The 18,236-nt window shown below is 40.6% G+C and overlaps 1 protein-coding gene and 1 non-coding gene across 3 annotated transcripts; one reads left to right on the top strand and one right to left on the bottom strand.

Moving 5' to 3' along the window:
• Nucleotides 1–8: 8 nt before the first annotated feature.
• On the top strand, nt 9–1,989 carry LOC104435778. 2 transcript variants are annotated; one of them, XR_005549372.1, is made up of 4 exons: nt 9–210; nt 756–843; nt 1,021–1,389; nt 1,567–1,989. It is a non-coding gene; the product is annotated as an uncharacterized LOC104435778 (transcript). The 2 variants fall into 2 exon arrangements; XR_005549373.1 differs by having other exon boundaries at nt 734–843.
• Nucleotides 1,990–2,780: 791 nt separating this feature from the next.
• On the bottom strand, nt 2,781–6,952 carry LOC104435779 (pre-mRNA-processing factor 39). Its single transcript, XM_039308752.1, has 5 exons — nt 6,837–6,952; nt 5,013–5,379; nt 4,776–4,919; nt 3,944–4,090; nt 2,781–3,178 (listed from the first exon to the last, which is right to left on the bottom strand). Exons 2-5 carry the CDS (start codon nt 5,343–5,345, stop codon nt 3,104–3,106), a joined length of 699 nt encoding a protein of 232 aa, XP_039164686.1. The 5' UTR covers nt 5,346–5,379; nt 6,837–6,952; the 3' UTR covers nt 2,781–3,103.
• Between the last annotated feature and the right edge of the window lie 11,284 nt (nt 6,953–18,236).

The raw sequence follows: 18,236 nt of genomic DNA, 5'->3' as shown, positions 1-18,236 counted from the left end.
GCTTGGCACGTGTAGGGAGATATATAATAAGTGAAGACCTTCACATCCCATCATAACATGACAATGCTTGTATCGCAGGAATGTTGCATATGTTGATGGACACAGATCTTGATGAAACTCAACAAGATTATGTTAGAACTGCACAGGAAAGTGGAAAAGCTTTGGTTTCACTTATAAATGAGGTCTTGGACCAAGCGAAGATTGAATCTGGTAAGATTGAGATTGAGGCTGTGCAGTTTGATTTAAGGGCCATATTGGATGATGTCTTGTCCCTCTTCTAGGGGAAATCTCAAGAAAAAGGAGTGGAGGTATTGATTGCCTCTTCATTGTGTATCAAATCTTTGGGGGACCATGGCAAGGGTTTCTTTTTGAGGATTTTGCTAAGCTACAGCTTTTTGTATCGAGTATATAATTACGTTGGGCTGCAACAGATGTGCTTTGCATATTTAAAAAGGGAGTTTATCATGTTTGATTTTCCCATGATGTGTCGCATTCTATTCTTCTTCAGTGTCTTGTAAATATAAACTTTCAGTTAATAGTTTCAGTTAATAGTTGGTTCATAGTGCCCTTAGAAACTCATTTAAAAGGCTCTTTTCCGAACATTGTTCTTGAATGGCAAGCAAAGAGAGAAGTCAAAAATGAATAATATTTGGTACTTCAAAGTTTGATCAACTTGTTCCTTTAAGTATTCATGGAAAATGTGTTTCTTTTCAAACCATTAATTCAATTTTAGATGTTCTATTCGGTTTGTACAGACGATGGGGAAAAAGCAATTGCTTTGCTCAGACCACCGCATGATTTTGATGCCTGCTTCATGGATATCCAGATGCCAGGAATGGATGGGTATGGCGTTTTCCTGCTCAAGCACTTATTTTTTTCATCAAATGTTGTAAAGAAAGTGTATATACTTTCAGAGATTTGTATGTGTCTGATGTAATGGATTTGGATAACCTTTTCTATGTCAACTAGTTGATGATAATGGATACGTGCATCTAATGGTTCTATAATTCCTTTGTTCAGATTTGAAGCTACAAAAAGAATTTGACAGATGGAACAAACTCCGCGAGCAAGGAATTCCTACCGGGACAGTCATCCTCAGAGCCACGTGAAAATATCTCGAATTTCCACCTACCAATCTTCACCATGACTGCAGGTGTGATTCACGCTACTCATGAAGAATGCACAAAATATGGAATGGATGGATATGTTTCAAAGCCATTTGAAGCGGAACAACTTTTTAGAGAAGTTTCGCACTTTTTCCCAGTCATCATTGAATTGAAACTTGTAGAGAGGCCACTGTAGATGGCTAATTGTTTTGGTGAGCAGAAGTCTTGGTTGTTTAGGCACTTTGGCAGCCTTACTGGCGAACTTTCGAATTCTTAAACAAGAGTGAGTTTTCTATGGACTCTCTTTAGCTACACATTTCTCAATTATTCTTGCTTTTAGAGCAGTTGGATTTCCTTCTGATAGATGCAATTGAAATTCGCTGATATATCTCATCTGAAACCAAAGGGATTTTCTTCAGACACCTTCTGTTGATTTCTTGCGCATTTTTGGATTTCTCAGGTGTGTCTTGTCACGGGAGCATATACATAAAGAAGCTAAGGTCACCCGCTGGAGTTGAATTTTCATTGATTTCCCTACGAGTGGCATATTGGTTCAAAACTACTTCAATTATTTTCTGTACAGCCGATCTGAACCGTTTGCAAGATGACGGTTGGTAATTAGGCAATCTGAAGTTCGCCAATTAAACTACGGATTGATGGTTGCTTGGAAATGGTGCAGGAATCTCTCTGACATAGGTGGATATCTGTAGACTAGACCCTCACAGTGTCTACATGCATGTAGCTTTAGAGATTGTTAGATGGTTGCGTGCTCAAATTTGATGGGCACGAATTTGATGTCAGATGGTTGTGTGCTTACTATTATCTCGTTGTACATAGACACAAGGTCATTATGAGTAATGAAGGTGACTCCTCTTAGCAATAATGTTGCACTATCCACTAAGTTCTCTTCTCCCCTCCATGTTCCATGATAGGAGGAGCTTGCAATTTGTAGCCAAATTGGCTCTTCACTGACTCTGGCCTTTGTGATTGTTTTTGGTGTGAGGATCATCCGTTAGGACGAGCTCGAAACCACTATAAATCATATGGAACAAGTTGGGCAGTCTTTGGGTGCAAAAGCTCATTTTGAACCGTGCAAACCTTTGGCTGAGTCATCCTTTGCAACTTCCGCGTTGGATGTCAAAAAATAGGAACTTATTTGATTCGAGAGAATTTAAAAGAGAGAAAGGCTTCTCTTGGAGATGGCCAAGAAATCTCACAAGATGAATCTTTGTCAAGTTAGCATCAATATCAAAATCCTCACATTTGAATTATCTTATTTAAATTGTCGAAACTTCTTCGGTAATGGTCCCTCAAGTGACGCTCGAACTCAACAACCCCTGAACTAAAAAATGATAAAGCTCAGATGACCTTCGAAAACATCAATCTTGTTCTTTAAAGCTCAAATGATCTACGAAAACATCAATCTTATTCTTTGGTGTGCAGTTCATTTAGCCAATAGACTAGTTTTTGCAGAATCCAGAATATACAATGTTAAGGATCCTCAATCAAACGTTTATAATTTGAATTTAAGAATCCTTAATCAAACATTTATAATTTCAAGTAAGAATTTGATTGAAATTTCAAAAGTAGTGGCATGGGAAAATATGCAATAGCAAAACAAATATAATGATATGCTAACATAAAAGTTCACTTTATTCATCCTACAAACAAAATGTACATACATTTACAAACGACAACTAAAACTCATGAACAATCCAACCAACATCTTCAGGTTTGCCAAATCTCATAACATGTCAAGTTTTAAAGCTAAAATTACCATAAACAACAACACAACCAACATTTTCAATCTATAATTTTCTTTCTTCTGTTTTGCTTTGGCAAAAACTTTGACACACTTTTTGCTGATCGACTAATTTCCTTATCAATCCAAACAAAATAATTACAACTTTCTCCTCTTTTGTAATGGTTGTATTTTGGGCAGCCATGGTATCTTCTCCCTTGGTTGTCCTTTAACCTTGCCATTCGTAGAGGACATTTTAGGCCACAATAGCAAAACACGGCCGTATCATTGTTGATTGGAGGGGTTGACGTAAATAATTGTGACGAATATTCTGCAAAAAAAGTGAGGATAGCCTAATGAAAACCTTCTCTTTTGCACTACATCCCACAGAAACACCATACAAGCAATCTGAGAAAGTATCCTTACCAAAAGAAAGAAGTAAACTGAAGAGCACCTTGCATAATCACCCAAAGATGTAAATAAATAAATAAATAAAACTTAGTCAATGGAGTAGAAGCCTCCACATATGAAAAACCAGTACAGCCCATGAAAACAATAGAGGAACCAGACAAGGCAAATGCCTTTCACTTTAGCCCACAAGTAAAAAGAGGCCGAGTTGATTCTTAGTCAGCATGGGTGAACCCAAATGATATTTAGTGCAAGTTCAAAGGTTTAATCTAAATGAATTTTTTATTTCCCTAAACATATTATTTGCCAAATTCATTGTCAATGCAGCTCTAACCTATGGATGAACCAAATTACATCCCCTTTTATGACCCAAATTATGCTCCCCCATCTCACATAAATTGGACCGTGTAAAATTCAGCACCCATGAGGACTCTACAGCTTACAAACAAGTCACAACCGAGTTACTAACATAGAACTCATCTCATCACAATGAAATGCTGCTGATAGGATCATCATCAAAACTTTCCAGGAGCAACTATAACCATAAAAAGCATGTTTCAAGAGTTCAAAGAGGGAAATTCCAAGAATCCAAGATCCATAAAAGAACGGCAAAGCATATGATCAACTTAGTGGTGAAACAGATGATAAAGCACAGGCTGAAAAGCATTAAGTTTCAAATAAGACGAACTTGCAAAGACTGAATAGTGGAATCTTGCTGCTGTATCTGCAGCTTCTGAGCCTGCTCCAACTGTGCCAGTTGAGCAAGTTGATTTCTGAGCTGCGCATTCTGCTCCTTTTCAATCTTATGCTTATCTGCCAGCATTATGTTCTCAGACTGCATCAGAAAAAGTTATGATTTCAGTAAATAATCCTAATGAAAACCACAGATGGAAATCATTTCGAAATTAAAACACAACATTTTCCTGGATTTATATTGAACTGCTTATGCATTTACTACAGACAAGGAAGAAGTTAATTATGGGTGTTAACATCATTAAATATTTCCCAGAAACTTCATTATAACTACAAATTTGATAAAAATTTCACACTACAACACTTATTAAAAACCAAATGCAACACTGCATGGGAATCCATCATCAAAAATGTATTTCACAGAGGATAAAAGATGTAGATAGAGAGCAATATGTCTATCAACCATTAGCATCCATTGAACTAACGTTACAAGAAAAAATTTTCTTTGGAGAATAGTATCTAATTCCCTTGGGAAAAGGTGGTCATTTGGAGGACAACTACATGGAAATCTTGCCCTAAAGAAAGACATTTGTTCAAAGAGGTTGCTCAAATAAATCCGGGACACATTTTTCCTCAGAGAAGCCAGCATTAATCAGGAGTGCAAATGACATAACCATCAACCGAAGTAATTGATCATCATACAAGTTCCATGCAAAACTTGGAGGAATGCCACTATGAAGTTGCACACCTTCCATGCCTTCTGAACTTCATTGAAAAGGAGGACACATTCCGTGTGGGATAAGTACATTGAATTTGAACTATCTTACCTTGAGAAAAATGCCCACTGCCCTGTCCAATGCAGAGTTAGCCAACTCTCTTCCTCCTTTGGTTTCCATGAAATGCACATAACGCATCCAAAATTCAGGATAGTTTGCAGCAGGAATCAGACACCTCTCATAAAGTTTAACAACCTACAAATTATCAATCTATGCCAACATAAGAAATAATGGGGACCAAAAGTTCACAGTTGGCACAGGAAGAAAGCACTCGAATGCTAGTATTACCCAATCAAAATCCTCTTGCTTCTCAACAAAATCCAAATATTTATGCCAATTTTCCACTTGATTGTCATCAAGTGGCTTCATATGGAAATAAGATCTCCAAATGCATGACTCAAAGCCACGAATCTTTTCATCCATTTGGTGTGACTCCTTGTAAAGCTTTTCTCCTATTTTCATGTACTTGTGAAGTGCCCTTGACCTATCCAGGCCATTGGATGAACCCAACAAGTTTCCAGCCACATTGGCAATTTCCTCATCTTTATAAAATATTTGCACTTCACTCTGGATCTCACTTTCGTGGTTGAATTCCAAGTCAGGCTCACTTGTGCTCAACATCTCCTTTTTCCAAATGGTAACTAACTTCTTAAAGCTGAAAAGGCAAAAGAAGAAAGACAGATAAAGGAAGTCAACAACATAGAACAAAATAAATATCCAAAAGCATAGCAGGTACATGTGAAAAGTATTCTCTTTTCTTTTCTATTTTTCCTGAAATCAACATAGAGACAATGCCATAACACTGTAAATGGAACATAAAATCGACTATGAATTGCCACCTCCAAAAAGGAGGTGACCTGGTGAGGCAACTTATGAGAAAGCATCCATCGGAATTGGGGTGTCTTGTTCATCTTTAAGGAACAGGCGTAGCCGTACAATATTAAAAGACAGAACATGCAGATCCTTATTTAGATGTCGCCATCAAGATAATTGAAGTACAAGTCATAACTTTCCATTGCATCATGCCATGATCTTACCAAACACAGAATTGATAGTATCGTACATGAATACGCAGATCAAATTTTTCAATATTTTGCAGTCACTCAATTATCCTTCAGTTATTATTAAGGAAAATAATAGGGCAGGCAAATAATGATTCAGTGTCCTCTTATAATTCATCCAAAAGAGGTGCTATTTCTCCCTGAGAAAAGGTCAATGATCATTTTAGAGCTCTCAATCACATGTTAATGGTTTGTATGAAGGTTTGTTAGGTGCTAAGAAAAATGGCAGGAAATTCACATGCTCAGACATGGCTGTTATGTAATATAGCTTTGTGCTCGTATCAATTACATTCATCATCTAGACTTGAGTTCCTCAAGTTGCAGCAGGGATGTGACTTTCACTAAGCAAAGCATTAGCTAGGATCCAAACCTCCTGTTGAACCATTTATTGCAATCTGAAAGAAGTTGCTACAACTTGCTATCTATGGCCAAATCTACAAATTATGGTCATAAATACAACTTATCTATGCTCTGACTTGGCTGTTATGTAATCAAACTAGTGTTCATATCAATTACATTCCTTATGGTGAAGTGTGTCCCCAAAAGATGCAGCACGTCATTTGCACTAAGCAAAGCATGAAGAGCTAGGATTCAACCTCCTGTTCAATCATGTATATAGAAATCTGAATGAAATTGCTGCAAATTGCGATCTATGGCCAAATATATGAATATTGGCCATATAAACAACACAAAGGGTTCCAGCTAAGCATTATCACTTATTACAAGTTTAACACTTTCCCATTACTATGCAGAATAGGTGCTTTACCTAGACTTCACAATTCAAATTCTCACAAAATAGGCTTCTTTCACCAAAAATTAAGAAATAAGGTACCGATATGCTGTGTTTGCTGTCAGAACCTGGAGTAGAATGAACAGTGCATTACTAGCAAACGTTTCTCCAACAAAGACTTCAAATCAAGAAGGTTTAGAGACAATACAACTTGACAAGAAATGGAAAAGATAATAGGTCAACAGAAAAAGGCCTAAAATTAACATCATATCACTCCTTTTGTATAAAATCTATTTGCAAGGCTGAAGCTCAGAGAAATACCTGTCATTGTAATGTTGTAACTTTTTGGTAGGAAATCTCAGAATCTGCACATAAATCTAAGTGAGATAGCTCCACTATTGCTGGGATAGTTCAAATTCAATGAACTTATTCCACACGGAATGGCACAAGTAATCTGACTGCAGAGTATAGGAGACCTTCCATGCCTTCTGAAGTTCATTGAAAAGCAGGACACATTGATCATTTGCATCTTCCAACGCTTGTTTTAGCCCCAAAACCGGAAAGAGAGCAGCAACAACAGACTGGGGAAGAGAGAATCTCACCGCTTTCTCGCGAGCCCCCGGCTCGACGTGGAATCCGCGACGCGGCGGCAGCGGGAGCGCGCCCTCCGTCCTCTGAACCGGCGGCGGCACGCGTTCGGAATCGAGAAAAAGGAAAAAAAAACCACAAAGAGTGAGCGGAGAATCGAGCGACGTTAGATACGACGCGCCGGCGAGAACCGAGGCGCCGATTGGAGCGACGGGGAAGGACCGGAAAACGACGGAGCCGGCTCGACTTGTTTTGCATCGGTCGGAAAGAGGGAGGGCAGAGAGAGAGGGAGGTCGCACGCCGGTCGGTTGCTCGCAGTCGTCTCGCCGGTATCCTCCTGATTCGTCGGTTGCTTGCGGTGGTTCACCGGTCGGAAAAAGCAGGGGCAGAGAGAGAGGGACTTCGTCGGGGAGAGAGAGCGAGTGTAAAGAGAGAGGCGCAATAAAAGAACCCGCGGCAGAAAACGCTCTCTCGAGAGCTACAGTACAGGAAAATTTTCAAAATGGGCGCCTGAAATTGTGGGTCTCACGAGACACGTGTCGCGCTCCAACCGCCTTCTTGTTTGCCACGCTGAGCGTCTTACGTACCTAATATTTTCTTGAAGGACAGTAGCCTCTCCTTTTTTTTCTTTTTTCCTCTCTCCTGCTGCTGGCCGCACGTCCCTTCTTCTCGCTGTCTCACTGTTGCTGCTTTTTCTTTCTTCTCTTTTTTTCGAATGGAGAGAAACCCCCTCTTTTCTCATGAATTGTGGCAGTGTATTATATGTAATGTCTCCCCCAAAACCCTACGTGGATTAATCTATTTATAAGTCACAAATTAGTGTTTTTTTAACCTTCCAAAACCATATCCACGAAGATTTGTTTTTCCAAACACAATATTTTCTTTTTGAATTGAAATCTCACAAAGATAAATGTAAAATCTCTTCGAAAATACGAACTGGATTGATTTGCTCGTTTCATGGGCTTGGGCCGCCTACCAAGTTAAAGCTTAGAATTGCTAATTTGAATCCACTCGTCACCGATTCAATAAATAAATGCAAAAATGTAAATTAAAAATAAATGCATCAAAATTTATATGCTATGCAATTAATATATTTTTTTTCAGAAATAAAATTAACCCATAATTTTCTATGCACTAAATAAATGAGATGCCAAAATTTAGGTGTCAACAATGAAAGATCATAAACAACCTGAATTTATCATTCATTCTTTTCCTGAATCTATCACGAAGTACATATGTAGCTAGTAGAATTATAATTATTTTCAAAATCTCATCTGACTAGTTGATTGGATAAGTCAATGAGTGTGAGACCCAAATATAGGGTTTACATTTGTTGATGCGGTTCAAACTATAAGAGACACCCTCGGGTCATGAAAAACTTCTTAACGACTTGCCTCGAAGGACAACCAAGAGAAGGGAACAAAATCTAACCAAGGAATGGAGAAGGAGAAGGGGAAGGGGAAGGAGAAGAAGAAGATTGCCTCAACTGAGTTGACAACAAATTGCAGCTACCACTGCTACCGAGACTTTCTCATGTGGACTCCTGTGCCACCTCCTCTATGGTTTAACTAGTATGATGACTAATTCATGAAATATTTGATATAATGCCAAAGTGCTAATTTCCAGTATTGCCGGTTCTGCACAATCCCTCATCATGGCTTGGCACGTGGTTATATCTACCACCTCGATTGTTTGGCCAACCTTTCATCCGCCAAGCTCATGGCTTTGGCGATTCTACCCTCTCCAACGAGCCCATTGATCAAAGTGTTAAAAGCTCGCAGTTGTGGGTTCAAGTCCAAGTTTGACCATTTTACACAAAACTGAGGACCCGAGATCGGATCTTTTCAATTGGCAGAGGTAATTCATCAAATGTTGCGAGTAGAACTGTTGGGAGTCATTCCTTTCGAACCCATCCGCTCAATCATGTCAATGGTGACGGAGTAATGCTTCATCTTGGCCCCAACCCTCAAGAGTTGGGCGAACCAGGGAGGTTGTCACGCCCCGAATTTCGAGCGCGCGCCCATCTCTCTCTGGTTGATAAAATTTTGCGACTTGTCAGGACTAGTCGCTGACCCTTTTTGTTTTATTGCACATGCGGAAGGGGATTATAAATCCCCTGACAATAATCTCGGATAGAAAAGCAGGATACGAATTCATAAACAAACATACTTTTATATTCACACTAAGTCATGTACAAAAGTTTATGGCCAAAAGACTACAAAAGACTAGCCTTCCAAAAAGAAGCGATCCTAACTGACCTACGCTTTCGATCACCTCCTCTCAGCTCCAAGTCCTCCACTCGGGGTGAGATATAATCTCAGCTAGTCTAAGCTCTAAACCTCAATTAGGAGGGAAATACGTCCAGAAGTGTCCTAATCGCACAATCACACAATCAATGAGACTTACCTTGTCTCAGATCCACCTTGCAGGTAGGGGTGAGCACGGTTCCCCGTTCCAAAGACACCGGTTCTGGTTCCCGGTTCCTTTTTCGGGAACCGGGCGTTTCCGCCCAGCTCCGGTTCCCATAGGAATTGGAACCGGAACCGGTCATAATTCTAAAAAAAAACCCTAGCTTCCCCCGCATGTTTTCCCCCTCTGCGATTCTTCCCCCTTCCTCTCTCTCTCTCTCTCTCTCTTTTCTCCACTTTTCACTCCTCACGTCACTTCTTGCCCCCCCAACTTTTTTCTTTTCTTCTCTCTCTCTCTCTTCTCTCTCTTCTCTTTCGCCCTCTCTCGGCTGAGACCCCACCTCTTCTTCTTCCTCTTGCTGGCTACTACTTCACCCACCACCACACCGCCACCCCACGCCCTACTCACCACCATCTCTTGGCCACCGAACCACCACCACCCACCGCTCGTCCGACGAGCCGTCTCGCCGTTGAGGTCGACGAGCTATCGCGCCGTCCGCGTTTCCCCTCGCCGCCACGAGCCGCCACTGCCGTCTCCAAGCCACCATCACCACCTCTTGCCGCCGCTTGCTCGGCCGTCCAGGCCGTTGTTGCTTCGAACCGCCACTGCCTCCGCTAGAACCGAGCTCTTCCCCCGTTGGCCATGGGTTGAGCCACAACCGCCGCCATCTTCGCCGCGCCGTCCGTGCCACCGTTGGTGCCGTGAGACTCGTGTCTTCGTTGCCTTCGCCGTCGCCGTGTGCTCACCGTTGCCAAACCTCCCTCGAAGATTGATCTGGCCACGAACGATTCGATGGCGAAGTGCCGATGGCTGGGCTTCGCGAACCTCGCTCGCGACTCGATGAATCGGATGGCCTAGTCGAGGTTCCAGTTTGCCGCCTCCATCTCGCGAGCCATGGCTTTTGCGAAGTGCCTCATGGATCGTAAGGTGTAGTGGAGGACTTGGGCGAAGTGGGTCGGGCTCAACGACGTGAACTTGAAGCCGTCGAACAGGGGCGAGACGCCGCTCGCGTTGAGCTTCTTCTCCGACGACCAGCTCGAAGACGAGCTCATCGAGCTTCCTTCTCGCCGCGGAGATCTCCAACTCCTGCGCCGCCTGTCTCCATCTTCTTCACCGTGATCTTGTACGTCCTCATGAGGCTCGCCGCTCCCGAATCTCGCCAACATCGGCGTCACCGTGGGGAGAGGTCGAGCTCCTTCTTGAGGAACTTGATTACGTTAATTTTGACACTGGAAGAGATGAATTTAATATCATGCATAAGGCTATTTCTCCGATGAATTTAATAACATGCGTAAGGCTAATGTAGATACCCCGACAATAATGAAAGGGGAAGAAAATGGGGAGAAATATCCGCTTCTCTCTTTTATATCAGTTCATTCTTTCGTTAATTTTTGAAAACTTTTAGATATGGCTGTTGGTAAATGTTGTCCTAACTCACATGCCGACTTAAATTGACCCAACTCCATATTCTCTCGTTATTTCATTTCTTTCTTTCTTTTTTTCACTTCGGCTATTGTTTTCGATGCTCCAACAACTGCCAACACCTTTAAAGTTTCTGCTGACATTGAATCACCAAATTATATATTAGACAATGAAGAACTATGAATTTAGTTGTCTATTCGAATGTAAAAGATTCACATTGCTATGTATTAGCAGGTACCGAAAATGGAGGGCCAACTATTGAATTATTTCGGCTTTCGAATATTCGCGCTCACTACGAAAATGAAACCAAAAAAAAAAGAACCTGTTGGAACCTAGAACTGACCCTGGAACCTGTGACAGGGTAGGTTCCAAGTTCTCGGTTTTGACAGTGGTTCCAGGTTCCAAAATTGAGGAACTCCGTACTCGGGTAGGTTCCTGTGTTCCGACGGAACCGAACCGAACCGCTCACCCCTACCCGCAGTCGATACAATTTATAACTCGGATAACATGAAAACATGAGCAACAAATAAGCTCCAACAACTGGAACACCACATTCGCTAATCATGCGTTCCTAGTCTTGATCTTGGCATATAGCACGACCTACTCTCTGTTCGGCGGTCTTCTGGCATTGCCAAGCATCGTCTCACCCCATTGAGCATGGCACGTCTTTTTATCAGATGGCTTTCTCGAAGGAGCAAAGGGTCCAGAATCTACTGCGACCAGCTTCCTGTTGTCTAGGGGGTATCCCAAATAGGGATAACGTCCAGCTTAACAGCCTGGGATGATTTCTCTTAATCAACACACGATCACTCAAATATGGTCCAGGGCACCATACATTACACTCAAATGCTTCAATTAAAATGGTGAGCCTGGCTTTTTTCTTCGTATTAGAAATTCACATGTGTGGGTACACGGTTAGATTGGACCCAGAAAATTCATAACATTCTTTTCAAAATCCCACTAATTTATATAGTATATAAAACCATTTTTGGTGTTTAAAATCCGACACCTGTGATTTTCTGAATAAATATCGAAATTCATAATTTTTGGAATTGAATACTTAAATTTCCAATCAGCACTCAGCACTCAATTTGTACAAATTAACATCTAATTACAGAAATTGAACACACCATCGCAATCAAAGCACAATTCCGGTCACCACTATCCCGACTAATTTTCGGAAAATAATTAATAATTAAATAATTTCTAAAATTAATTAAATAAATCAATTAAAATTCTAAAAATACTAATCTAGGCCGGTAATCATTAAATTGGGGATAAGTGTTCCAGAGTCCTACAACTTGTCTCGAAAATGCATTTTCAGCCCTAAAACTTGCAAAAGTGCATTTAAGTCCTAAAACTTGTCAAATTGTTTCAAACAAGTCCTAAGATGGACGCCGTTAGCATTTTCCATTAAAAATGCCGACGTGGCATTTTAAATAATTTTTTATTTTCCACGTGTATTTTTTAATTAATTTTTGTTCATTTTTTTTTTAAGTTAGATTTAAAAACTAAAAAATTAAATTTATTCTTATCTTATTTTCAACAAAACTAAAAAGAAAAGTTAAAAATTTATTTTTAAAATTGTTAAAAAAAATTAGTGCGGCTCTTCTCCCCGCCACGCCGTCGCCGCCGCCATCGCCGGAGGGGCCGGCGACGGGTCGCCGGCCTGGCGGGGTGGCCGGGCCTCACCGCGGCCTCAGGCGAGGCCCGCCACCCCGCCCGGGGCCGGGCGATCAAGCCGCCGGCCCCACCGGCGATGGCGGCGGCGGTGGCGGCGGAGGAGCCACTCTCTTTTTTAATAAATATTTTAACTTTTTTAAAGTTTTTGGTAAAAATAAGATAAAATGAATAAATTTGATTTTTTTAGTTTTTAAATCTAATTTTTTAAAAATAATTAAAAAATTCACGTGAATATAAAATTTTATTTAAAATGCCACATCGCATATTTAACTGGAAAAAATGGCTAACGGCGTCAATCTTAGGACTCGTTTGAAACAATTTGACAAGTTTTAGGACTTAAATGCACTTTTGTAAGTTTTAGACCTGAAATGCATTTTCGTGACAAGTTGTAAGACTTCTAGAACACTTATCCCTTAAATTAATAACCAATATGGACTCGAAGAAATTCCCGAACCCTTCTAGATAAATAGTACAATTTATTTAGGCATTAACTAAACCATGCTAACCACCTAACATGCTCAATTAAATAATTACATTTCTAATTTAATCTAACTAACCACATAATTCTTAATAAAATAAATCTAAACACCCCTTAAACGTCATTAACCTACTAAGCAGAGTTTGGAGTATAAACTACCCGGTTAATTGCGGAAACCGGTTCACCGCAACGACGACTTGACGGTGGCTGAAATCGAAATTTTTGGCGGCGTTGACAAACTTGGGCCGGGCCTAAACTTGGCCCAACAAATCTCAACCCAACTGAGATTTGTTGCTAAAACGGGCCGGGCTTCGCTGGACTGAACAGGCCTTGAATAGGCTGAACAGGCTTGATTGCGCGGGCCTCAAGATGGGCTGAAATGGGCTGCTGATGGACTTCAAATGGGTTGGCTTTGCGTGAAGATGGGCTGCAGAAAAATGGCAACTTGCTGGGCCGTTGAGCCTGACTCGGTGAAGATCAACGGCGAAGGAGCAGCTGCTTCGTGAGGCTTCGGTTCGGTTGAAGATTGCTCGGTCTTCTTTGGCGAGGAACTTCGGACGTGGCAGCTGAAAGAAATCGCCGGTGGAGGACGTGCGGATGTGAACGATGGAGGGGGAAACACCGTTAACCGGAACGTGGGGTTTCGGTGAGCTGCAGGGCCGTGCGGACGTGTGGATTCGGTTGCTGGACAAATGGAAATCGTGGAGGTGTTGGTTCGGTGGCAGCGCAGGAACGAAAATGAAGATGCTGGATGGGCTTCTCGGTGAAGAATTCGGTGGGCGGCAGACTCGCGGAGGCAGCTTGGTTGAATTCTGGGGAAAGCTTCGGGCGTGAGGGGGAAAAACAAAGGGCCAGGGAAATGAAAGCAAGAGCTGAAATCGTGAGGGTGCTTCGGCTGAAGAAAAGATCAATGAAAGCAGAAGCAGATGCGCGTAAGGAGAAGAGAGCAGCTAAGCGTGCTCGTGAAGCTAAGGAGGGGGCCCCAAAGTCAGAAATTTTATCCCCTCCATGGATGGCCTTGTCTCCTATTACTTTCCAACATCAATTACCACTAATTAAACACATTTTGGTGCCTAAAATGCTGCCCCATGCCTTATTCCGAATTTCTCAATCTTAGGATCAATTTCATTACTCGATTTCCCAAATTGAGGTCCAATTTCGATGAAGAAAAATCATGTATAATTTTCTACAAGTCCCCATCACTCAAAAGCTTAGCTTGAAGTCCAAATTTCCATCAATTTAGCCCATTTGAATTTCGTTGATTTCCGCAACATCCGAATCGACTTTTCATAAAAACCTTGAAATCTCTGAAAATTCTTTGGAGAATGAGTTGACGTTCCTCAAATAGCTCGTGACACCACAAAACTTTCAATTTATGAAATCGGGTTTAAATTCGCGGTTAATTTCAATCCGGTACGCTTTTAGCGCGACCTAGTCTATCATGTAGCTTTTAAGAATTTTTAGTGCAATTGACCCGTGATCGATTTATCTCTAATCACAATGTACATCTTCGACACATTCGCGACTCTCGGTTATCGTGAAAATCTCAAGATTTCAAATACGGACACATGGTACCAAAAACGATAGAAAATCAATTTAGTGCCGATCGATGAGAATTTTGTAATTAGGTGGAATCACTTACATTTTGATTACCTATCTCAATCAAATAGACCTATGTTTGATTTCTGATCGATTTTTAATTGTGCCGTAATGATCCTTGCAAATTAGCATGGTCGAGCAGTCGATTTCTGGTCGAATTCTCAAGTCTTTTACGTTAAAATCCCTTAATGACTTTCTTAGATAGTCTAGTTATCTTATGAGTGATCGGCTCAGAGAATAGCATTATAGACGCGTCGATGAAAGGCCCGATTTATTCAATTGAAATCAGATTTGTAAAATCAGGATGTCACAGAGGTAAAGTCAAGAGGGTTCACTCGAATCATCCTCTCCAAGAAGAGAATAAAGCATTGTCGGCATCCACCAATCCGCCATTTCTGCATTTGTTCACCACAAAGGTCATAAGTTCAGATTGATCCATTGAATCACTCACTCCAGCAGTGGATGGGCAACTGTGAGAGGGACATGAAAGAAAATGGTTCGATGCAAAGATGGGATTAGAAGTGAGAGGTTTAGCGAGATGGCAAGATTCTCGAACAAGACGGTGAAGAGCAGAAGTGCAGATGGATTGATTCATTTTCTCATCAGTTTTGCCAAATTTTCTCCTTCTGAATTCCGACAATGCACAAATTGACGCGATGGTGTATGGAGAGGATGATTGTTAGGCAGTTTAATCACTGAAACTTTAGATGTCTTGATAACAACATAGTTTTCGATTCGATCATTGAAAACTAATTGTTTGCCAGACTGAACATTTTGAGAAATACTCTGATCGATTCATTCCCATACTCGGGAGTTGAAGAGAGATCAGTATGCAAAATCATGTTCTTATACTGTTGTGAAAACGATCATGAAATCCACATCTAAAACCAAATCCGAATGGATAGATATCTCACACAACGATGGCGAACACTAGTGGGTTTGAAGTATCGCCTATCGAAATGAACATTTCTAGTCTTACTACTGTTAGCTGAAAAAAATGAGAACTTAATACGAATGTTTCTACTATTGTCATTGTGTGCACGGAACATACTACATTATACCAATTTTTTTATTTTTTATTTTTATTTTTATTTCTATTCGACGCTTTCTTACGCATCGAATGGGACAGTCATCCCAGCTCATATGTCGCAAAATGACGTCAAAGGGAAATTTTGATGGTTTACATTTGAAGCACGTAACTTCGCAAAAGAACATAATATTTCGGTCCTCTTTTCCCCGATGGCATAGGATTGCTTATTTAGTGAATAAACTCTAAACATGTAAAGATCGTGTTAATTCACCTAGTTGAAGTCAGTAGAGGTGAGTGCGAGATGGTTCGGACACCAACTGATTGCTAAATTTTAAAAAAAAAAGAAAAAAAAGAAAAGCTAATGGATTAAGAAAAATTTTAAGCTGTAAGTCTGGACAGCGAAATCCATTATCTGTCTTTGATAATGTGGTTATGCGAAGATCGATTGCTTAATCCACGTGCGCAAGTTCGTCGTAAATCACAAAACCAATCGCATGAGTAGTGTCGGGAAAAAGAATTATTAATTATGACATTCGAATGAAGAAAATGAAAAGATTCTTTTTCCCAACTTCAAATTGTCCCCATTTTCACAAGGAGTATAGTTTACAATTCGGTTCTCATGTTGAGGATACGAATTGTGCATATAGCGCAAAACAGACGTAGAGGTTTGATCAGTAACTTCTTCTTTTATGCTTATCTTATCATTGTGTCATTCAATTGGAGTAAAACACGCACCTAATTAGCAATTCCACTCTATGAGAACACAGAAATAAAATAATTTACAATTTAACTAGACGTGAACACCAAAGTCACGCCGAAATAAATGACTAATAGAGGAAACAAATAATTATCAAAAAGGGAATAAGTATTGTAAAAGATTCTTTTATTCATTTGCTCTATAACATAAAGGAGCAATTCATGAAAAAAAATATGAGTACTCAAATGTTATTAATGACAATAAAAGGCAAGCCTTTGAGGTGAAGAGACCAGAACCAATTGTCCAACGAAATGTAAATATATGCTTAGGTGGAGCATTTTTGGTGGACAATACAGTAAATCCAAGTTTTGCGATATGAATAAGACTTCTCTAGTTATCTTAAGTCTTATGCGTCATCATGGGAAGTGATGCTTTAGCAATACTTTGTTATTACGTATTTGTATAAATGAGACCATATAGAATTTGTAATACCTGGTAGCTTAATGATTACGCATGAACGTTTTCCTAGTACATCAATTTTTTTTTCTTCTAGGTTTTGCCGGATCGGGGAGTGCAGGTAAAGACTAGTTGTGCCATGTAAGAGTCTTATTTAGATCATAAAACAAATTTCAATTGATGCAAAAACAACCCTTCCCATCATTAAGTGGAAAGTAAACGACGATAGGTGCATAATAGACCAAGCTATCTAATTGCCGATAGATCTCATAATAAATTAGCAGATAGTCTGATGGAAAATACATCTAGACTATAGACCAGGAGTGTAGGAACTCAGAGAAAATCTCATGGATTGATGTGGTAGAATAATAGTTGAATTTTTTTTATAGATTTATCTGCCAAAACTTACTCACATCTGGAAGATGTATATCGATGACTTTTTTCGGTCAACTTATTAATTTTCTTTTTCAGAGAGTGCATGCATCTTCCAATTTTTTTGGGTACATCCTTGTACTAAAGAGTCTGCATGGGCAGATGGAAGAAGTGCTATGCAGTAGGGTGAAGTTATGAATCCAACCGTCCATCCTCGAGGATGGAATAGAATGGGCCTTGAATGAAGGTACTAATCAATACCTTTTTGTTTCTATCCACGTAAGACGCAATAACAATTTGGACGTGTTTTCTACTGGTCACTTTCTTAAAAAGTCAATAACACGTGTATAGTTTCTACTACATTGAGCATTTCCATATACGTAGAGAATAGTGAAAATAGTGTATGGAGATTATTGGGTCTTGTTTGGTTTAATTAATAAGAAATTAATGAGGGAACTCTCGTTCCTTGAAGTTACATTTCATTATTTTTCTTTTTTTAACTATTGGTTCAACTTTAATGCGAAATTTCATTTTTATTGTTTGAAGATTAATCGTTGCCGTGAACTAAGTTAAGCTGCTACCACAAACGCACCACCACCACCCACCCACCTATTCACCGCGTCCTCGCCACCTCAAATGCACACCGTCACCGCAAGGATGCCATTAGCTCAACTACCACACCAACCGCCCACCGCCACCAGCCACCACCAAATCACCCATTGCGCCCATGCTCCTCCGCCATGAGCCACGCTGCAGCCACCATCAAAGCACCACGACCACCACCATCAATATTCCAGTACCACCAAGTTGCCCAAGCGAGAACCCCCAAATCACTTCCCCGCCTTCACTCCTGATTCCACCCCACTTCTACTCGCGAACCCAGTCAGCACTCTCCTCCCACCTCCCCGATCTCCTCCACCTCGCCACGACCACTGCTGTCCGCTGCTCCCACCCGGCATGACTTGGAGAGCGTTGATGGACTTTCAA

Source organism: Eucalyptus grandis, chromosome 3, assembly GCF_016545825.1.
Source record: "Eucalyptus grandis isolate ANBG69807.140 chromosome 3, ASM1654582v1, whole genome shotgun sequence".
NCBI classification, from domain to species: domain Eukaryota; kingdom Viridiplantae; phylum Streptophyta; class Magnoliopsida; order Myrtales; family Myrtaceae; genus Eucalyptus; species Eucalyptus grandis.
The sequence above is the reverse complement of the archived record's forward strand: the minus strand, read 5'-3'. Positions and strand labels throughout refer to the sequence as shown.

Excerpts from the sequence above, each read along its gene's own strand:
- LOC104435779 (XM_039308752.1), bottom strand. The coding sequence starts at position 5,345 with ATGTTGAGCACAAGTGAGCCTGACTTGGAATTCAACCACGAAAGTGAG. Across the intron at positions 4,091-4,775 it reads CAGTGGGCATTTTTCTCAAG|TCTGAGAACATAATGCTGGC; the intron begins GTAAGATAGTTC and ends TTTCTGATGCAG. Across the intron at positions 3,179-3,943 it reads CCACTATTCAGTCTTTGCAA|AATATTCGTCACAATTATTT; the intron begins GTTCGTCTTATT and ends CTTTTTTTGCAG.